This window comes from Balaenoptera acutorostrata, chromosome 8 (genome assembly GCF_949987535.1).
Source record: "Balaenoptera acutorostrata chromosome 8, mBalAcu1.1, whole genome shotgun sequence".
NCBI lineage: Eukaryota > Metazoa > Chordata > Mammalia > Artiodactyla > Balaenopteridae > Balaenoptera > Balaenoptera acutorostrata.
The window spans coordinates 31,294,941-31,310,653 of NC_080071.1; the positions used below are offsets into that span (position 1 = coordinate 31,294,941).

At 35.0% G+C, this 15,713-nt stretch overlaps 1 protein-coding gene across 6 annotated transcripts in view; it reads left to right on the forward strand.

The window, feature by feature from the left end:
- Window positions 1-15,713, forward strand: part of UBR3 (ubiquitin protein ligase E3 component n-recognin 3) — a 246,998-nt gene that overhangs the window by 204,356 nt on the left and 26,929 nt on the right. For all 6 annotated transcript variants that reach the window (XM_057551190.1, XM_028166733.2, XM_007183256.2 and 3 more), the window contains 4 exons: window positions 305-408; window positions 6,272-6,396; window positions 12,671-12,778; window positions 12,903-13,028. In XM_057551190.1, coding sequence (XP_057407173.1) covers window positions 305-408; window positions 6,272-6,396; window positions 12,671-12,778; window positions 12,903-13,028 — 463 coding nt within the window. The remainder of the gene's footprint in view (window positions 1-304; window positions 409-6,271; window positions 6,397-12,670; window positions 12,779-12,902; window positions 13,029-15,713) is intronic.

The window sequence follows — 15,713 nt, forward strand, 5'->3', positions numbered from 1 at the left end:
GCTCCGTTTAATGCTTTGTTTGATTTCTGTAATCTAAGAGATCAGAAAGTTAATCATAATCAAGTTAATATATCCTAAGACCTAATTTTCTATGTAATTTTTTCATATTAGGCAGAGTCAAGGAAATATGTTAGCCTAAAAGGTTTTATTTTTAGGCCAAAAATATGGCTCTAACTTTTTCTTCTGAGATTTCTCAGTTGCTTATGAAAGTTGATTTCTGTTGCATAGACATATATGTGAAATATAAAATGAATTAGAAGGAAGATACAATACTGTCTAAAGTGATTATGCATTTTTCTTTTAGGCTGGGAAATGAGGAGCAACAGTCTGTGGTTCCAATTCTTTATCATGACGTTACATCCCTTTTGCTTATCCAGATCTTAATAATGCCACAACCCTTACGCAAAGGTATGTCTTTATAATTTAGATTCTTAGATTATATTGTATATATAATGAATATTCTAAAAATTATAGGCATAAATATAGCATTCAGTCTGATGGAAATGTTCTGAGGTAAATAGCATTGTAATCATATATATCTAAAGAAGATGACAGTGAATTAGTTTTTTTCCCTTATGGGTCTATTTTTAGATTTTTAGTCAATAATAAGGTAAAGACATGGGGAAATCACTCTTTGTTTTTAAAAAATTAAAATGATACAAAATGTGAAAAATAGAGCAAACTGTCAGCCTTAATGCCTGTACCTTATCTACATGCATACATACATATTTTGATATAGTAGTATCATAGAGCTATTCAAAATGTGATGACCCATTATTTTTAATTAGTGTTAATATCATACTAGTATGATATTAACAGAATTAATATTATATTAGAAACACATTAATTATTGTTCCACAGTTGTATGAGTTCTGTGAGTTCTTTGTATATTTTGGATATTAACCTCTTATTGGATACATTGTTTGCAAATATCTTCTTCCATTCAGTAGGCTACCTTTTTTGTTTTGTTTTGTTAATTTTTCATGGTAATTTTAGGAAAAGAATAAAGAGTCTGATACTGCCTTCAGATTATGTCCTATTTACTTGTATGATTTTTCACATTTGGGTTTTATTATTTTATATGTACTCTATCTTGTCCTAAAAGAAACTTGGAGCATTTTATGTCACCTTAACTCTAAAACAGTTTATGGAAAAGAAACTTTTGCAGACATCTCAATCCTCTTTGTCTTCTTGTTTATCACCTGCACTAAGCCTGGTACTTGTAGGCAAGCCAGTAAATAAATGGATGTTGAATAACTGTATCTCTGCAGGAGATTATAGATTCCCTGGATTACTCTTGCAAAACACAGCACAAATACTGTTGCATAGAGTGCGTACTCACTAAATATTTAATTGTCTGATTTTTGAAAATTTCTTGTGTTTTCATGCCTTACCCACTGAAGAAAATCTGGTTTACTTAGATTTTGTTTATATCATTCCAGAGTCAAGCTGTTGTCTCAGCTTGACATCAGTATCCTTTGAACTATATTCCTGTTTTAGGATCTTTATTTTGATGAAAAAAAAATCAGAAATATGGATAAAGATTTACATGTGATATCTATTTAAAAAGTTGCTTCATGAACTATAATGTTGCAAATTTTTAACAATGATGAATTGCATGCTAACAACAAAATGATGACTTCATCTTCTGAAATAGTGTGATGAGATAGATGTGGCATCTACCTAGTTCAGTCCTCACAGCAATTTAGAATACGAAGTAAAGAAATAATTTTCATTTGTGATTCTAAGGAGAAATTCACATTTTAAAGAGCCTCAGGCCAACATTTCTACCTTACCAGACTCTTTATCTTATGTGATCAGTAGGGGCAAGCTTTTAATTATTGAGCCCTTGAAAGTGCCTTGTCTCCCTACCCGCTTCCTTTTTCCTGTCACGCAGTAGCACTATAAAACTTAAAATCTGTACCATTGTTTAAAGTCTGTTTGCTTTTAAGGCATTTAAAATAAATATTGATCTTCCTTTGTTTACCCACAGGTAGGTTGATAGTGGATTTTTGGTTTTTTTAAAAAACAGATTGAGAGTAGATATCCAATTCCTTTTTCTCCTTTTTAAATTTTGATAATTACACGTGAAGGGCTTTGCTCTCTGTTGTAACCTTGGAAGACAGCAACCTGTTGACTTAGTATACACCTCAAATGAGTGATTCCTTGTTTTTTCCCTAAGTCCCTAAAATGCATTGATTTCACACATGGCAAGTATTCAGTAAATAAATATTTCTTAAATGAATGAGTGAATGTGAGAACTTAAGCTTAATCTGTGACTTTAAACTTCCAGTTTAAATATTTTTAAAATGATGATAATCAAGGCAAAGTAACAAAAAAAAATTAGTAGTTTGCTACAACAAAAAGCTAAAATTATGCTTAAAAAGTCATTGTCATTTTTTTAAATGCATCATTTCTTTTTAATTAAGAATTAATTTATGTAGTTTATAATGAGAAGAAACTAAATGTGAGTGATATTTCTAGGCCATGTAAATGACTTAGTGGTTAAAATCATTTTGTTTTGTGCTTAGTAGACAAAATTCTCTAATTTTTATCATTCTATTAAAACATTTAATCGTCATGAAATACTCTTTTTTTAATTTTGATGATACCATCCTTTCTTGGTTTTCCTCGTATCTATTTTTCTGCTCATTTTCAAGGCTCCTTTTCATTCACCTCTTCCTCTTCCCATTCTTTGAGTTGTTCCTTGGTTCCTGACCCCTTCTCAGTTTTACCTTCTTTCCTATAGCATCATCTGTACCTGTTCTTTGATGATTCCCAAATATTCTAGCTCCAGTCTACAGCTCCCTGGTGAGCTGCAGATTTCTACACATGCCTCAAACTCAACATATATAACATTAATTCATTTTCTTCCCATCCAAACTTGCTCTCTTCCTCTCTCTTCCATTTTAGTCAATACTACTACTAGCTACTCTTTGTAGAATGAGAGTCTACCATTATTTTCTACCTCCAAAGCTCTACCAAATGCTGTAATTTCTGTCATCTAAATACTTCTCTAATTCGACCCATTCTTTCCATCAGACCATCTAATTTGACATATGCTAGAGTACTTTTGCTATCTGCTAATAGGTGTTCTTGCCTCTAGTCTTGTTTTAGTCCCTTTCTCCTAAGAAGCAGCAGTGAATATTTTAAAATTCAAATCTAATATTATCCCTATCCTGCTTAAAATTACTTCTCATTGCCCAGTCTAGATTCTATAAATCAAATGCTTACAGATATCAAATAAGTAACTTAAATAGTAATATTAATAACAACAGATATTTACTGATTGCCATTGCCAATCACTATTTTAGCATTTAACTTAATCCCTTTAAAGCAGGTGATATTATCCTCATTTAACAGATGAAAAAATAGAAGCAGAGTGTTTAACTTGCCTAAGATCAGAAGAGTCAATTTAAATCTAGACAATTTGCCTTCATAGCCTAAATTCATTCTTAACAATAATGTCTTTGGTTTGATATAAATGGGAGTTGGGGACTGTGACAAGTTAGAGAATGCATGCTTGGCCGAAGAGGACACTTAACTATTCAGCTCCAGATAGCTGTCATCATGTAAGAATGTGGACCCAGTATTGTCAGATCTTCCTGTTTTTCAAGAGTAAGTGGAAATCTGGACTTTTACAAGAAGTATCTGATTTTTAAATGTCAGTAACTAAAGACAAAACAGGGTAAAGACAAACCAAACATCTCTCCAGGCTGCATTCAGACAGGTAGCCTTCAGTTTGCAACCTTTGGTCTTCGGCATAAAGATTACTTTTCTAGCTTCATCTCTCGTAGATCGCTACTTATAGTCTAGATACATTGGACAATTTACATTTCTTGTAAGTCTTGGGCTCTTCTTGTGACCCTTGTACAAACAGCTTCCTCTGTCTGGAATCCCCCTTTCCTTGCCTCATTCCATCTTTGCCTTCCTTATTATGGCTTATTTCTCTTCATCATTCAAGACTAACTCTCCTTGTTGGGGCAGGAGGCTTGAATTTTTTCTATTCCCTGCCCTTAGTCTGTATTAGTTCCTCCTCCTGTTTGCTCCCATCACACCCTGTACATACATATAGTCATCTGTCTCTCTCACTATCCAGGCTCCAAGTCCTTATTGTCTATAACCTGGCATGCGTTAGGTGTTAAGATATTTAGAAATCCATTTAGAACTAGCTTATAAGCACAAAGAAAGAGCACTGATGGACTCACATAACCAAACTGTAGGAATTGGTAGTCTTAGGGATGACCAGAACCATGGCTTCAGATGCTGGCAGGGTTCTTGCCATCTTGGGTCTATCCCTCTCTCTGTGGATCTGCTTCATTCAGCCTTGCCTTAGACAGTCTCTGCCATAGACTAGGAGCATGACCTCTGATATTTCCAGACTCACATCTTTACACCTTTGCCTCCAGTTAGAGAAATCCCAGATAGGTACTCTGACTGGCTCAGCTTATATCAAGTTCCCACCCCAACCCATAAACATTGATAAGAGAAAGCATGTGCATGTGTATGCATGTGTGCACAGGCACACCACACACATACACACACACACACAGAAACACACACAAATTTAAAATTAGGCAAGATTTTCCTTAGGGCATGATTTTTAAGGTGTCATCTGACTAATTAAAGAGTTAACCAGGTTACAAGGAGGGAGTAATTCCACTTGAACAGAGACCCAGTAGAAGGATGCTAAATACTTCTTTTCAAAAGATCAGTCTTGCTGTAATAAACAGACAAAAAAGATTGCAGGGGGCAGGTAATGCTGATAAACCACTGTACAGAAAAGAGTTAATAAAGAAGGCCTGAGTGCTATCCTTTGAAAGGCCTGCTTCCAAGGTTGGCCCTTGACTGGTATCTGGGAACTTCGATTTTGGGAGAGTTTCCACCATCCCACTGATAAGAATGGCTCTCTGTGCCTAAACTGTACAAACAATGTGGTTTATGCTGAACATACCTGCTTTCTTCCTGGGAATCTAGAACTTTGGTATGTGCTAGGCAGTGGGTACCTATGTGACCTGCTCCCAGTAAAAATCTTGGGCAGAGTTTCTTAATGAGCTTCCCTGGTATATATTTCACATGTACTGTCACAACACATTGCTGGGGGAATTAAGCACATCCTGTGTGACTCTGCAGGGAGAGGACTCTTGAAAGTTTCCTCTGGACTTAACCCAATATGCCTTTTCCTTTTGCTATTTTACTTTATATATATATATATTTTTTTTTGCTGTAATAAATCATAGGACTATATGCTGAGTTTGTGAGTCTTCCTAGTGAATCATCAAATCCGGAAGTGGTCTTGGGAACCCCCAACACAACTATTTAGGCTGGAATTTATCGGTCTAGGCAAGAAACGATGGAAGCATGGTCTGGGGTGTTGGAACTGACTTGAACGATATTTAAAAAGAATTGACAGGATTTGGTGATTGTTTTAATGTGGGGAGAAAGAGACAGGAAAGTATCAAGGATGTCTACAAGTTTCTGAATTTAGCAACTGATTAAGTGGTGGTAACTATTTACTAGGGGAGTAGCATAATATAATAGAAGGGATAACTGAATGATCTGTATGGATTCAAGTTCAGATGTGGGTGCTTATTAGCTTTGTTGTCACAGGCACATCTTTTGAAGCTCAATTGTCCAACTGAGACTGTTATGAGAATTGAAAGGAGACATTTGAAGAAATTTTCTAAGTTATTAGCTGTATATAAACATAAATTATGATGACTAAGCTACCATTTATTAAGTACCTAATATGTGCAAGGCATTTTACATATTGTTACTACTGTTTTTGCACTGTTACAATTTTCATTGAGTTTTAAAATTCAATTAGAGTACTTAAAATATTGGGATTTTTTTTTTTTACTTTAGAAGTTCTATATTGTATTGTATTAATTTTTATAAGATATATATCAAATTAGAAGCAGATAAAGTGTTGGTTTTAAACACTCAGACTCCCAGACATTGTTATTAAGCACATGATGCCCAGTAAGGGGATTTGTCAAGGGTACACAGTTATTCTGAGGTTGAAACAGAGCACACTTCTCATTCTGCTAAAAGCCTCTTATTGGCATATTGTGTAGATGAATAAAGGAGATTTGATTTCATAATTTCAGATCTGTTGGGTAGCAAATATAATATCACATTGTTATTTTATTACTTAAATATTGAACAAAAACCAGTTACACATGCAAGGAAAGTCATGTATTTGTGAAATTATCTTGAGTACAAAATGTCTAGATTCCAAAGAAATAATGATCTTCTCTTTCTCTTGTAGACCATTTCACCTGCATTGTGAAGGTGCTTTTTACCCTATTGTACACGCAAGGTCTTGTGGCACTTTCAGTTAAATGCAGTGAGGAAGATAGGTCAGCCTGGAAACACACGGGAGCTCTCAAAAAGGTTAGTGTCTTGTCTGAATTTGTTATTTAGTAGTTAGGTGAATTTATTTAAGTTGGTGATATGAATGAATGAGATTAGATGTTTGAAAGGCAAAAGGAGTTATTTTTAATAATTTTAAAAATAGATTTATTTATTTTTGGCCGCGTTGGGTCTTCGTTGCAGCGAGCGGGGGCTACTCTTTGTTGTGGTGTGTGGGCTTCTCACTGCAATGGCTTCTCTTGTTGTGGAACACAGGCTCTAGGTGCACAGGCTTCAGTAGTTGTGGCACGCGGGCTCAGTAGTTGTGGATCTCAGGCTCTAGAGCACAGGCTCAGTAGTTATGGCTCACGGGCTTAGTTGCTCCGAGGCATATGGGATATTCCTGGACCAGGGCTCGAACCTGTGTCCCCTGCATTGGCAGGCGGATTCGTAGCCACTGCACCACCAGGGAAGTCCACAAAATGAGTTATTAACAGTATTTTAATTGGAAATGGAGCACCTTCAGGCTATAAACGTTGAAAATGTTTTCCTTGCACAATGAGGTCTTCTGTGTCTCTAAAAGTTGGCCTTTTCCCCTTTGTATCTGGACAGTTTTGTTTTTGCTGCAAGCCTTAAACTTAGAGAAGTTATAAAAATTGTATCAACACAGTTAGCAAGTAATAAAATGTATGTAGACTTGCCTGTTTTACTTATCTGTCATCTTTTCTTCTCCTTGCCTCATCCCCAATCACAATCCAAAGATCGCTTTTGACTCACCACTTCTAGATGTAAAAATCCTGGCCTTTTCTTAGTTATACCTCTTTAAAAACTACTTTTTTCCCATGTTTAAAAATCTATAGATATATAAATTCTTAGTAAATTTAAAGGCATTCTCTTTCAGTTAAAATTATATGAACAATTTAGAAAAATTGTGCAAGTTTAGTTAAATGTAAGTATTTTCAGTGGCTTGAAAACAGTTGGGATACTATGGAACCAAAGAACTGAGTGAGTAGTTTGGCGTAGAGATAGGTGAAATAAGAAGATTACTTCCCTGTTTATTTGGGGAAGTTGGTAGGAAAAAATAATAAGTATAGTGTAAATTGAACCTTTTCTTTGGTTTATAGACTCTTAAAGAAGTTTTAAACCTCATTGAAAAGTTTCTGTTAAAATCACATCTACTTGTATTAAAGGAGAGAAAACCAATTGTAGATATTGATACATGAAATGTATTCAATATAACCTTCACTTTTATCACTAGTTTAGTCCCAAATCATGATTATGTGTACAGAAATTTAATGTAGTATCATTATGAAGTTTGTTATATCTTAATTTAGGGATACTGGTTGTTGGCCATTGAACCTGAGTACTAGGCCAAGCTCCTGCCACTAAATAAAGATATTACTTTTTTGTTCAAGACATAAAAACTCTCTGAACCTCAGCCTTGTCATAGGTAAATGAGAAATTAAGAACATATGATTTATAAGGGCCCCTCTATTTCTAAAATTCTGTTATTGGAAATAACAAAATGAGTTTCTGTCTTTTCCTTCAGTGATTTTTTCCTCCTTGTTTCTAGTTGTTTTTTGGATAATTTTGCCTTCTGCAATTATCTTTCTTTTTTCTAAATATTCTTTCAGTCTCTCTGAGTGCACTCTAATCTGATATTGGGATTGTTTGTATTCAAATCAGGTATAACAGGTTTCTCTGCTGTGTCATTGTTTAAATGTTTCTTTAGTAAGTTGTCTAACCATGAAAAAGTACACATTTAAAACATTTTCTGATATAGTTTGGGTCTAAATTTATTCATCTGATTGTTCACTAAAATGAGACCTACTGACAGAAAATTAGACAATTGTAAATCTATGATGGAAGGAACATGAAGTAATTTAGGTAACTTCTGTCAATTTTCTTTCTCAATTTGATCATTGTTAGCTATTTTTTAAAATACGTAATAAAACATTTAATATAAGGCAGATTCTTATCAGAACATAAATTAGAAATTTATAGCCATATAAATTGCTTCAGTGAATGAAAACAAAAAATTATGATATTCTGTAGGTTGGTTTGCCACATTATTAGCTTTTTCTACCATAAATCTAAACATTTAGGTATATAGGATTATAAATAATAGCAAAAATAATATTTATGTACAGTGAAATATCACTGTGATTTCTGTAATTATTCTGTATCATTCATTCCTCCTTTAAAAAATTTCCTTCTTCCTTTAGTTCTTCCTTCCTTCCTTTAGTTCTTCCCTCCTCTCACTCCCTTTCTTTTTTTCTTTCTTCATTGAGTCTTATTCATTTCATCCTTATAATTCCTTATCCTCAGGTATGATAATTCCAATGAAAACAGATCTAATCTGGTAAAATAAAATACATAGGTACTGTGTATTTTTCAAAGGGATTTTAGAGTTAATTTGATAATGAGGTTTAGTTGTTTGGAAAAATCATCATTATAGTTAGTATAAACTGTGATCTTTCGGTTAGTGGAATTTCTGTTAAGAGTTTTTATACCAGGATTTCTTAATCTGGGGTCCTTTCCCTTTGTTTTGTTTTGGGGAGTAGGACCATAGCATCCAGCATATACTCAAAGGGCCTGTCACCCCAAAAAGTTTAAGAAGCACTATAATGTTTTCTTTTTTAAAATAAATTTATTTATTTATTTATTTATTTTTGGCTGTGTTGGGTCTTCGTTGCTGCACGCGGGCTTTCTCTAGTTGCGGTGAGTGGGGACTGCTCTTCATTGCAGTGCGTGGGCTTCTCATTGCGGTGGCTTCTCTTGCTGCGGAGCACGGGCTCTAGGTGCGCGGGCTTCAGTAGTTGTGGCGCGCGGGCTTCAGTAGTTGTGGCACATGGGCTCAGTAGTAATGGCTTGTGGGCTCTAGAGCGCAGGCTCAGTAGTTGTGGCACATGGGCTTAGCAGCTCCGCAGCATGTGGGACCTTCCCGGACCAGGGCTCGAACCCGTGTCCCCTGCATTGGCAGGTGGATTCTTAACCACTGCGCCACCAGAGAAGTCCCTAGAAGCACTATAATTTAGACAAAGCATCTACCCAACACAGCGTCTGTTGCATCTCTCAACTCTTAATTCTTTTCTTTATTTAACTCACATACTTCTGCCACTTCTCCCACAGGATTCTTCTGATCATGATCATGGATCGTTCATCCATGGTCTCAGAAATCCTCTTCTTAAGCTTTCTTTATTTAAAAAAAAAAAAGAAAAGCTTTACTTCTTAAAGCTTATCTTCTTAGCTTTACCAAGGAGCCTACTCTTTGCTTTATTTAAATATTGCTTATATAAAATATGGTTTCCGGGCTTCCCTGGTGGCGCAGTGGTTGAGAATCTGCCTGCTAATGCAGGGGACACGGGTTCGAGCCCTGGTCTGGGAAGATCCCACATGCCACGGAGCAGCTGGGCCCGTGGGCCACAACTGCAGAGCCTGCGCGTCTGGAGCCTGTGCCCCGCAACGGGAGGGGCTGCGATAGTGAAAGGCCCGCGCACCGCGATGAAGAGCGGTCCCTGCACCGCGATGAAGAGTGGCCCCCACTTGCCGTAACTGGAGAAAGCCCTCGCACGAACCGGGGACCCAACACAGCCAAAAAAATGAATAAATAAATAAATAAAGTAGCTATAAAAAAAATATGGTTTCCTAAGACTTCTTATGTATGAAATAAAATTATTTTCTTATCTAATACTCTTCTAGTGGGAAGAGTTCTCAATACAAAACAGTGACTACTACATTATATTTGACTTTCTGATCTGATATAGTACCTCCTTTAAGTAAAAAAAAATACTTAAAATGTATCTGATACAATAATTTAAAAAATAATTATTGCTCAATAACTTGCTTGGGTGATCTGAGTATCATTTGTTTCTTATTGGAGGATATTTCCCCCATAATTTGGAAAGTATTATACTTGAAATACTTTTCTGTTGTTATGCTCTATAAATCTTATGCTCAAAAGAGTATGTTGAATTAGGCTTTTAGGCTGTCTTGTATATTTTCACAACTTTAAATATGTCACATTGATTAATAAGCAGCAAAATTGTGGTAATATTTTCTTTTGAATTGCCTATTCAAGAACTACTCTGATTAAATCAATTCTAAAAACATAACATGTTGCTGTTTTGATATTCAGTGGGATATTGATTCTTGTAAATTATATGTAACCTGCAAGTCATCATATTTGGCAAGTGATCATCCTGTTGATTAATTAGGCAGGGGTGGGGTGGGTCACATGATATAAGGATAGCAGTTGCTGAGTCAGGGACTTTTTATAGTTTATCAGGACATGATAACACTACATGGCTGCATGATATGGCAGAAAGCAGAGGAGTAATTTAAAGATAATGCAAAGAATTGATTATTAAAAGAGACATCCAGGCAAGTTCCAAGGTCAAAAACTCCATTACCAAAATAAATTCCATCAATTAACCACCAGGTATTATTGCTCAGAGTTTTGTTATGCAAAGGGAGACTTAGAAAATATAAAGCATAGTTCCTGACATTTTGGAATTTACAGTCTAGTTGAAGAGAGCACAATAACATGTGAGAAAGAAAGTATCATCAAACAACAAATTCTGTGGTCCTGACTATTAGTGCCTTAAAAATTCAGGATAAACTTATATCCCATAGTGTTTACTCAGTGCTTATATTTTACTATTTAAAAAATATAGTTAGGGACTTCCCTGGTGATGCAGTGGTTAAGAATCCTCCTGCCAGTGCAGGGGACATGGGTTTGAGCCCTGGTCTGGGAAGATCCCACATGCCGCGGAGCAACTAAGCCCGTGCGCCACAACTACTGAGCCTGTGCTCTAGAGCCCGCAAGCCACAACTACTGAGCCCGCGAGCCACAACTACTGAAGCCCGCACACCTAGAGCCCGTGCTCCGCAACAAGAGAAGCCACCGTGATGAGAAGCCCGCGCACCGCAACGAAGAGTAGCCCCCACTCGCCGCAACTAGAGAAAGCCTGCGCGCGGCAACGAGGACCCAATGCAGCCATAACTAACTAACTAACTAACTAACTAACTAAATAAATAAATAAAGTATTAAAAAATTTAAAAATTAAAAATATAGTTAATGAATAAACATCACAACAAAGTTATTACGTTAAGATTGTTTATACTAATTTGCAACAACTTTTAATATCTCAGTGAATATAAAAAGTGCATTTCTTTATGTGCAAAAACCTTACTGAAATAAATTTAAATTTATAAATAGCCATTTTTTTCTTTCTTATAAAAAGTATAGTCATTAAGCTTAATTAATTTGTAGATTGTTATTTAATGTTATCTGTAATTCTGTAATAAACATATGGTCCTATTTATTTTTACATTAAGTTGTTTTAACAAATTCTATTCAAGGAATTTGAGTAAAACTGTAAAAGAAAAAAATTGGGGGTCCATGTTATATTTCATGCATGTATGATTTTATCACTGTAACGAGTGTATATATACTTCTGTTTTTTGCACACCACTCTATAAACATTTTTTTCTGTAGCTCACATTTGTCATATTTACTGCCTATAAAATATTCTGATATTGCATAATTTAGGTAACTGCTTCACCTTTTTAAAAAAAATAAATCTATTTATTTATTTATTTATTTATTTTTGGCTGCATTGGGTCTTCGTTGCTGTGCGTGGGCTCTCTCTAGTTGCGGTGAGCGGGGGCTACTCTTTGTTGCAGTGAGCGGGCTTCTCATCACAGTGGCTTCTCTTGTTGCGGAGCACGGCCTCTAGGCTCGTGGGCTTCAGTAGTTGTGGCTTGTGGGCTCTAGAGCGCAGGCTCAGTAGTTGTGGTGCACGGGCTTAGTTGCTCCATGGCATGTGGGATCTTCCCAGACCAGGGCTTGAACCCATGTCCCCTGCATTGGCAGGTGGACTCTTAACCGGAGAAGTCCAATAACTGCTTCACTTCTGTTGGTCATTTCTAATTTTTCACTATTATAATGCTTCAGTGAATGTCATGGGCATAAAGTTCTTCTTTTCTCTTTAGATTATTTCCTTAGGAAGAATTTCCAGGAGTGAGAATTACTGGGACAAAAGATAGGATATAGATATGTTCATTTACACATATATTATGTAACTTATATGCTGTGTTTTAAAGAAGTATTGGAATAGCTTTAATCACCTATCCAAATTCATTGTGAATCCAGAGGTGTACTGTTGTACACAGATTTTGAGCAAGTGAAGTTTACATGCTTGGAAAGTAATGTAATCATGATTATACTCTACTCATTAAAAGGTATTCTTTCCAATGTAAATGGTTTTGTAATTTTCAGTGACTAATGGAATTAATTTTTAATTTTTTCCAGAATACATGTGATGCAGAGAAGTCTTATGAAGTGTTATTGAGCTTTGTGATAAGGGAACTATCTAAAGGAAAGTTATACCATGAAGAAGGAACGCAGGAGTGTGCAACGGTATGTTCTCTATGACCAGATGTAGTGGTTATTTAAAAATTTAGATTTTCTTGCCATTATGAATATTACTGTTTGTTATGTCTATTATAGAACGAATTGTTCTGATTTTCTTTTTTAACTTTAGATTAGCCCTGTTGCTTGGTCTCCTGAATCCACGGAAAAATACTTACAGGACTTCTGCTTACCTTTCCTCAGAATCACCAGCCTTCTTCAGCACCACCTTTTTGGGGAAGATTTACCTAGCTGCCAGGTATAATTTGTGGTAGAAAGTAGGGAGCCTTTTTTTTTTTTCAAACAATTATCTAATTTTAAAAAATATACTGACATATAATAACTTATATCTATTATATATCCAGAACTGTCATACAAGTATATGTTAGTCTAACTCAAAGGAATAAATATTTAGATTATTTACTATTATTGTTACTTTTGTATTTGTTAGCATCTACCCATTTTTATAGTAATATTACTAATATTTGACATTAGAGGAGTTTTGGATTAGATCTGTGGTAATAAATGCCCAGTACTTGAACAGAAGATAGTATTCATATTAATATATTTATCACTAATCGTCATTGGCTTTTAATATCCTTTTTAAAGGGTGTGATGTTATGTTGGCCAGCAAGCTGGTTGTTTGAATATCTGATGGAATTTATGTAATTTTAGAATTGCAAAATATTCAATTTGTAGCCAATTAAAACTTGGATGAATGAATTATCACTGGTTTAATCATTTTGTAAAACTGTGGGTCAGTGTGAGTAGGCAAGAAAGTGACAGAGTAGGAAACCAGAAGGTAAGTAAACCAAACTGTGTTTATAGGATTATGTCCCTGACATTATCTGCCATTCATTTCCAGGGAATTTGATGTGAGAATTAAGTCACTTATCATATTTATGGTCTTTGAAGCCTGCATGCGGTATATCAGAATTAAGCTGTTGATTGTTCCTTCTCTCTTAAATAATTGACCATTGCATTAAATAGTTTGGATTCCTTGGTTTTTATCAAGTGTTTCAAGATAAACTCTGCACATTTGTCCCCAAAACATTCTATTTAGAATTCTAAGATATTGAACAAATTAAAAATATTCATCCATTAGATATTTTCTTTCATAGTTATTTATTTTTAAATTTGAACTTAAAAGCATGTTTCCTTCTGGCATGTGAACATCCTCAAGCATAGAGAAGGTTAACCAAACAAAATCTGCTACTTCCTTCATCAGCTTTGCTTTCTTCACATTTAAAAGCCAAAGGCTGTGGTTCTTTGTGTTCTTGTTACCTTTGTGTTCTTGTATTCTTGGTTTATTTTGTCATTTGTTTTTATTGGAGGGTATTTTTCTCCCGTAAACTGAGAAGTACCTGGAAGCAGAAGCTCTAGTATTGAGCACTGAAAATTAGTCTGGGGCTTGGGTGTACAGTGATGCCTATAGTAGAGCACTGGGAATATACTTAGACCAAGGAAGAAATTTATCTATTAGGAGGCATGAAAAGGAATGGTGTGACATAGCGTCAGAAAGACAGGTTAAGGGGAAATTGTGGTGGATCTTGAATTTCACATGAAAGGAATTTGGACCACTGAAAGATTTTTGGACAAAAATGTGACATGATTCAAATTTTATTTCAGCATGAAACCTCATTCTAATATAAGACATTTTGTGAGCTGTGAGGATTGGAGGGACTAGGAACAGAAAAGCTAGTTGGGAAAGGAAATATTAGAAATAGAAGAGGATAGGGAGCAATTAAAGATCTCGGAGATGAAATAGTAAGGATTTGACAGCTAGTTGAACATGTAGGAGTCAAGGGAGAAGAAAGAAGCATACTGTACTTGGGTTTTGAGCCTGGGAGATTTGAACTGTTATGATACAGTTGATGGAGGAAGAATATGGAGCAGTTTTGTGTGGGCCGAGATGAAAGTATTTTGCATATATTCAATTTGAGGGGTTGGTTGGATTATTTGAGTTAAGTGGATATATTCACCTGAAGTGAGAAAAGTAAGATTACAACTTTAGATAGAAATCTGCTCTTTCTGTTTAGAGTTCTGTCATCTGTGTAATCTTTTTTTGCTTTTAAGTATATATGTAATACTTAAAAATGTATGTAATTATAGAAATACATGAATATATAATATAGAAATATAAATATACAGTTAGATATTTGCTTGCTCTTCTACTTTATTCACTTTGGCTTTTTTGTTTCTATTAATCATGGTAGTATGATATAGATGGGTATAATATTATGCCTACTTTTAACTTTTGTGGATTTGACATTTTTTTCTTTATGTCACTTTCTTTCATTTGGAGTATTTTGTTTCACCCATTCATATCTCATACTTTTATCCAAAAAATGTTTTATTAAAATTTATTCCTTTGCTCCCTTTGATTCTAATTGCAAATCTACTCACTCAGCAGTTTTCCCTTAATGTTTTCTTCTTTATTTCTTGAAGTTAACTCAGGAATCGTTCATTCATAGCCCTTTGTTTCATTTGGGGGAGAAAGGACTAAACATTTATTTGTTCAGAGATATTTACAAAGCAGTTTATAATGGCTGGCTGTTTCTTAACTAGCTTATAAACTAGGTTTTCACTTTACAGTGAGGAAACTGAAGGATGAAGACACATCTAAGCTAGTAAGTCAGTTAGAGGTAGAATTTACCACATTCATCTGATAGTATTTATATTGTTCCCCTTGTTCACTTCTTAAACTGAAATTATCTTTTCAATTTTGAGAGGAAAGATGGAGGTGCATATGTACGCAATTCAGTTGATCACACTCCTCAGCTTTGGCGTACTAAGTATAGTGCCTCTAATATTATTCTCCCTTTGTTCCCCACATGATATCTAATCCCTTACTTCTCAGAAGTAATGTGTATGTCAATATAAACTGCATATAGTGTTATTTTGTGTTTGTTTAATTTGTATAACTGGTATTGTGCTATAAATC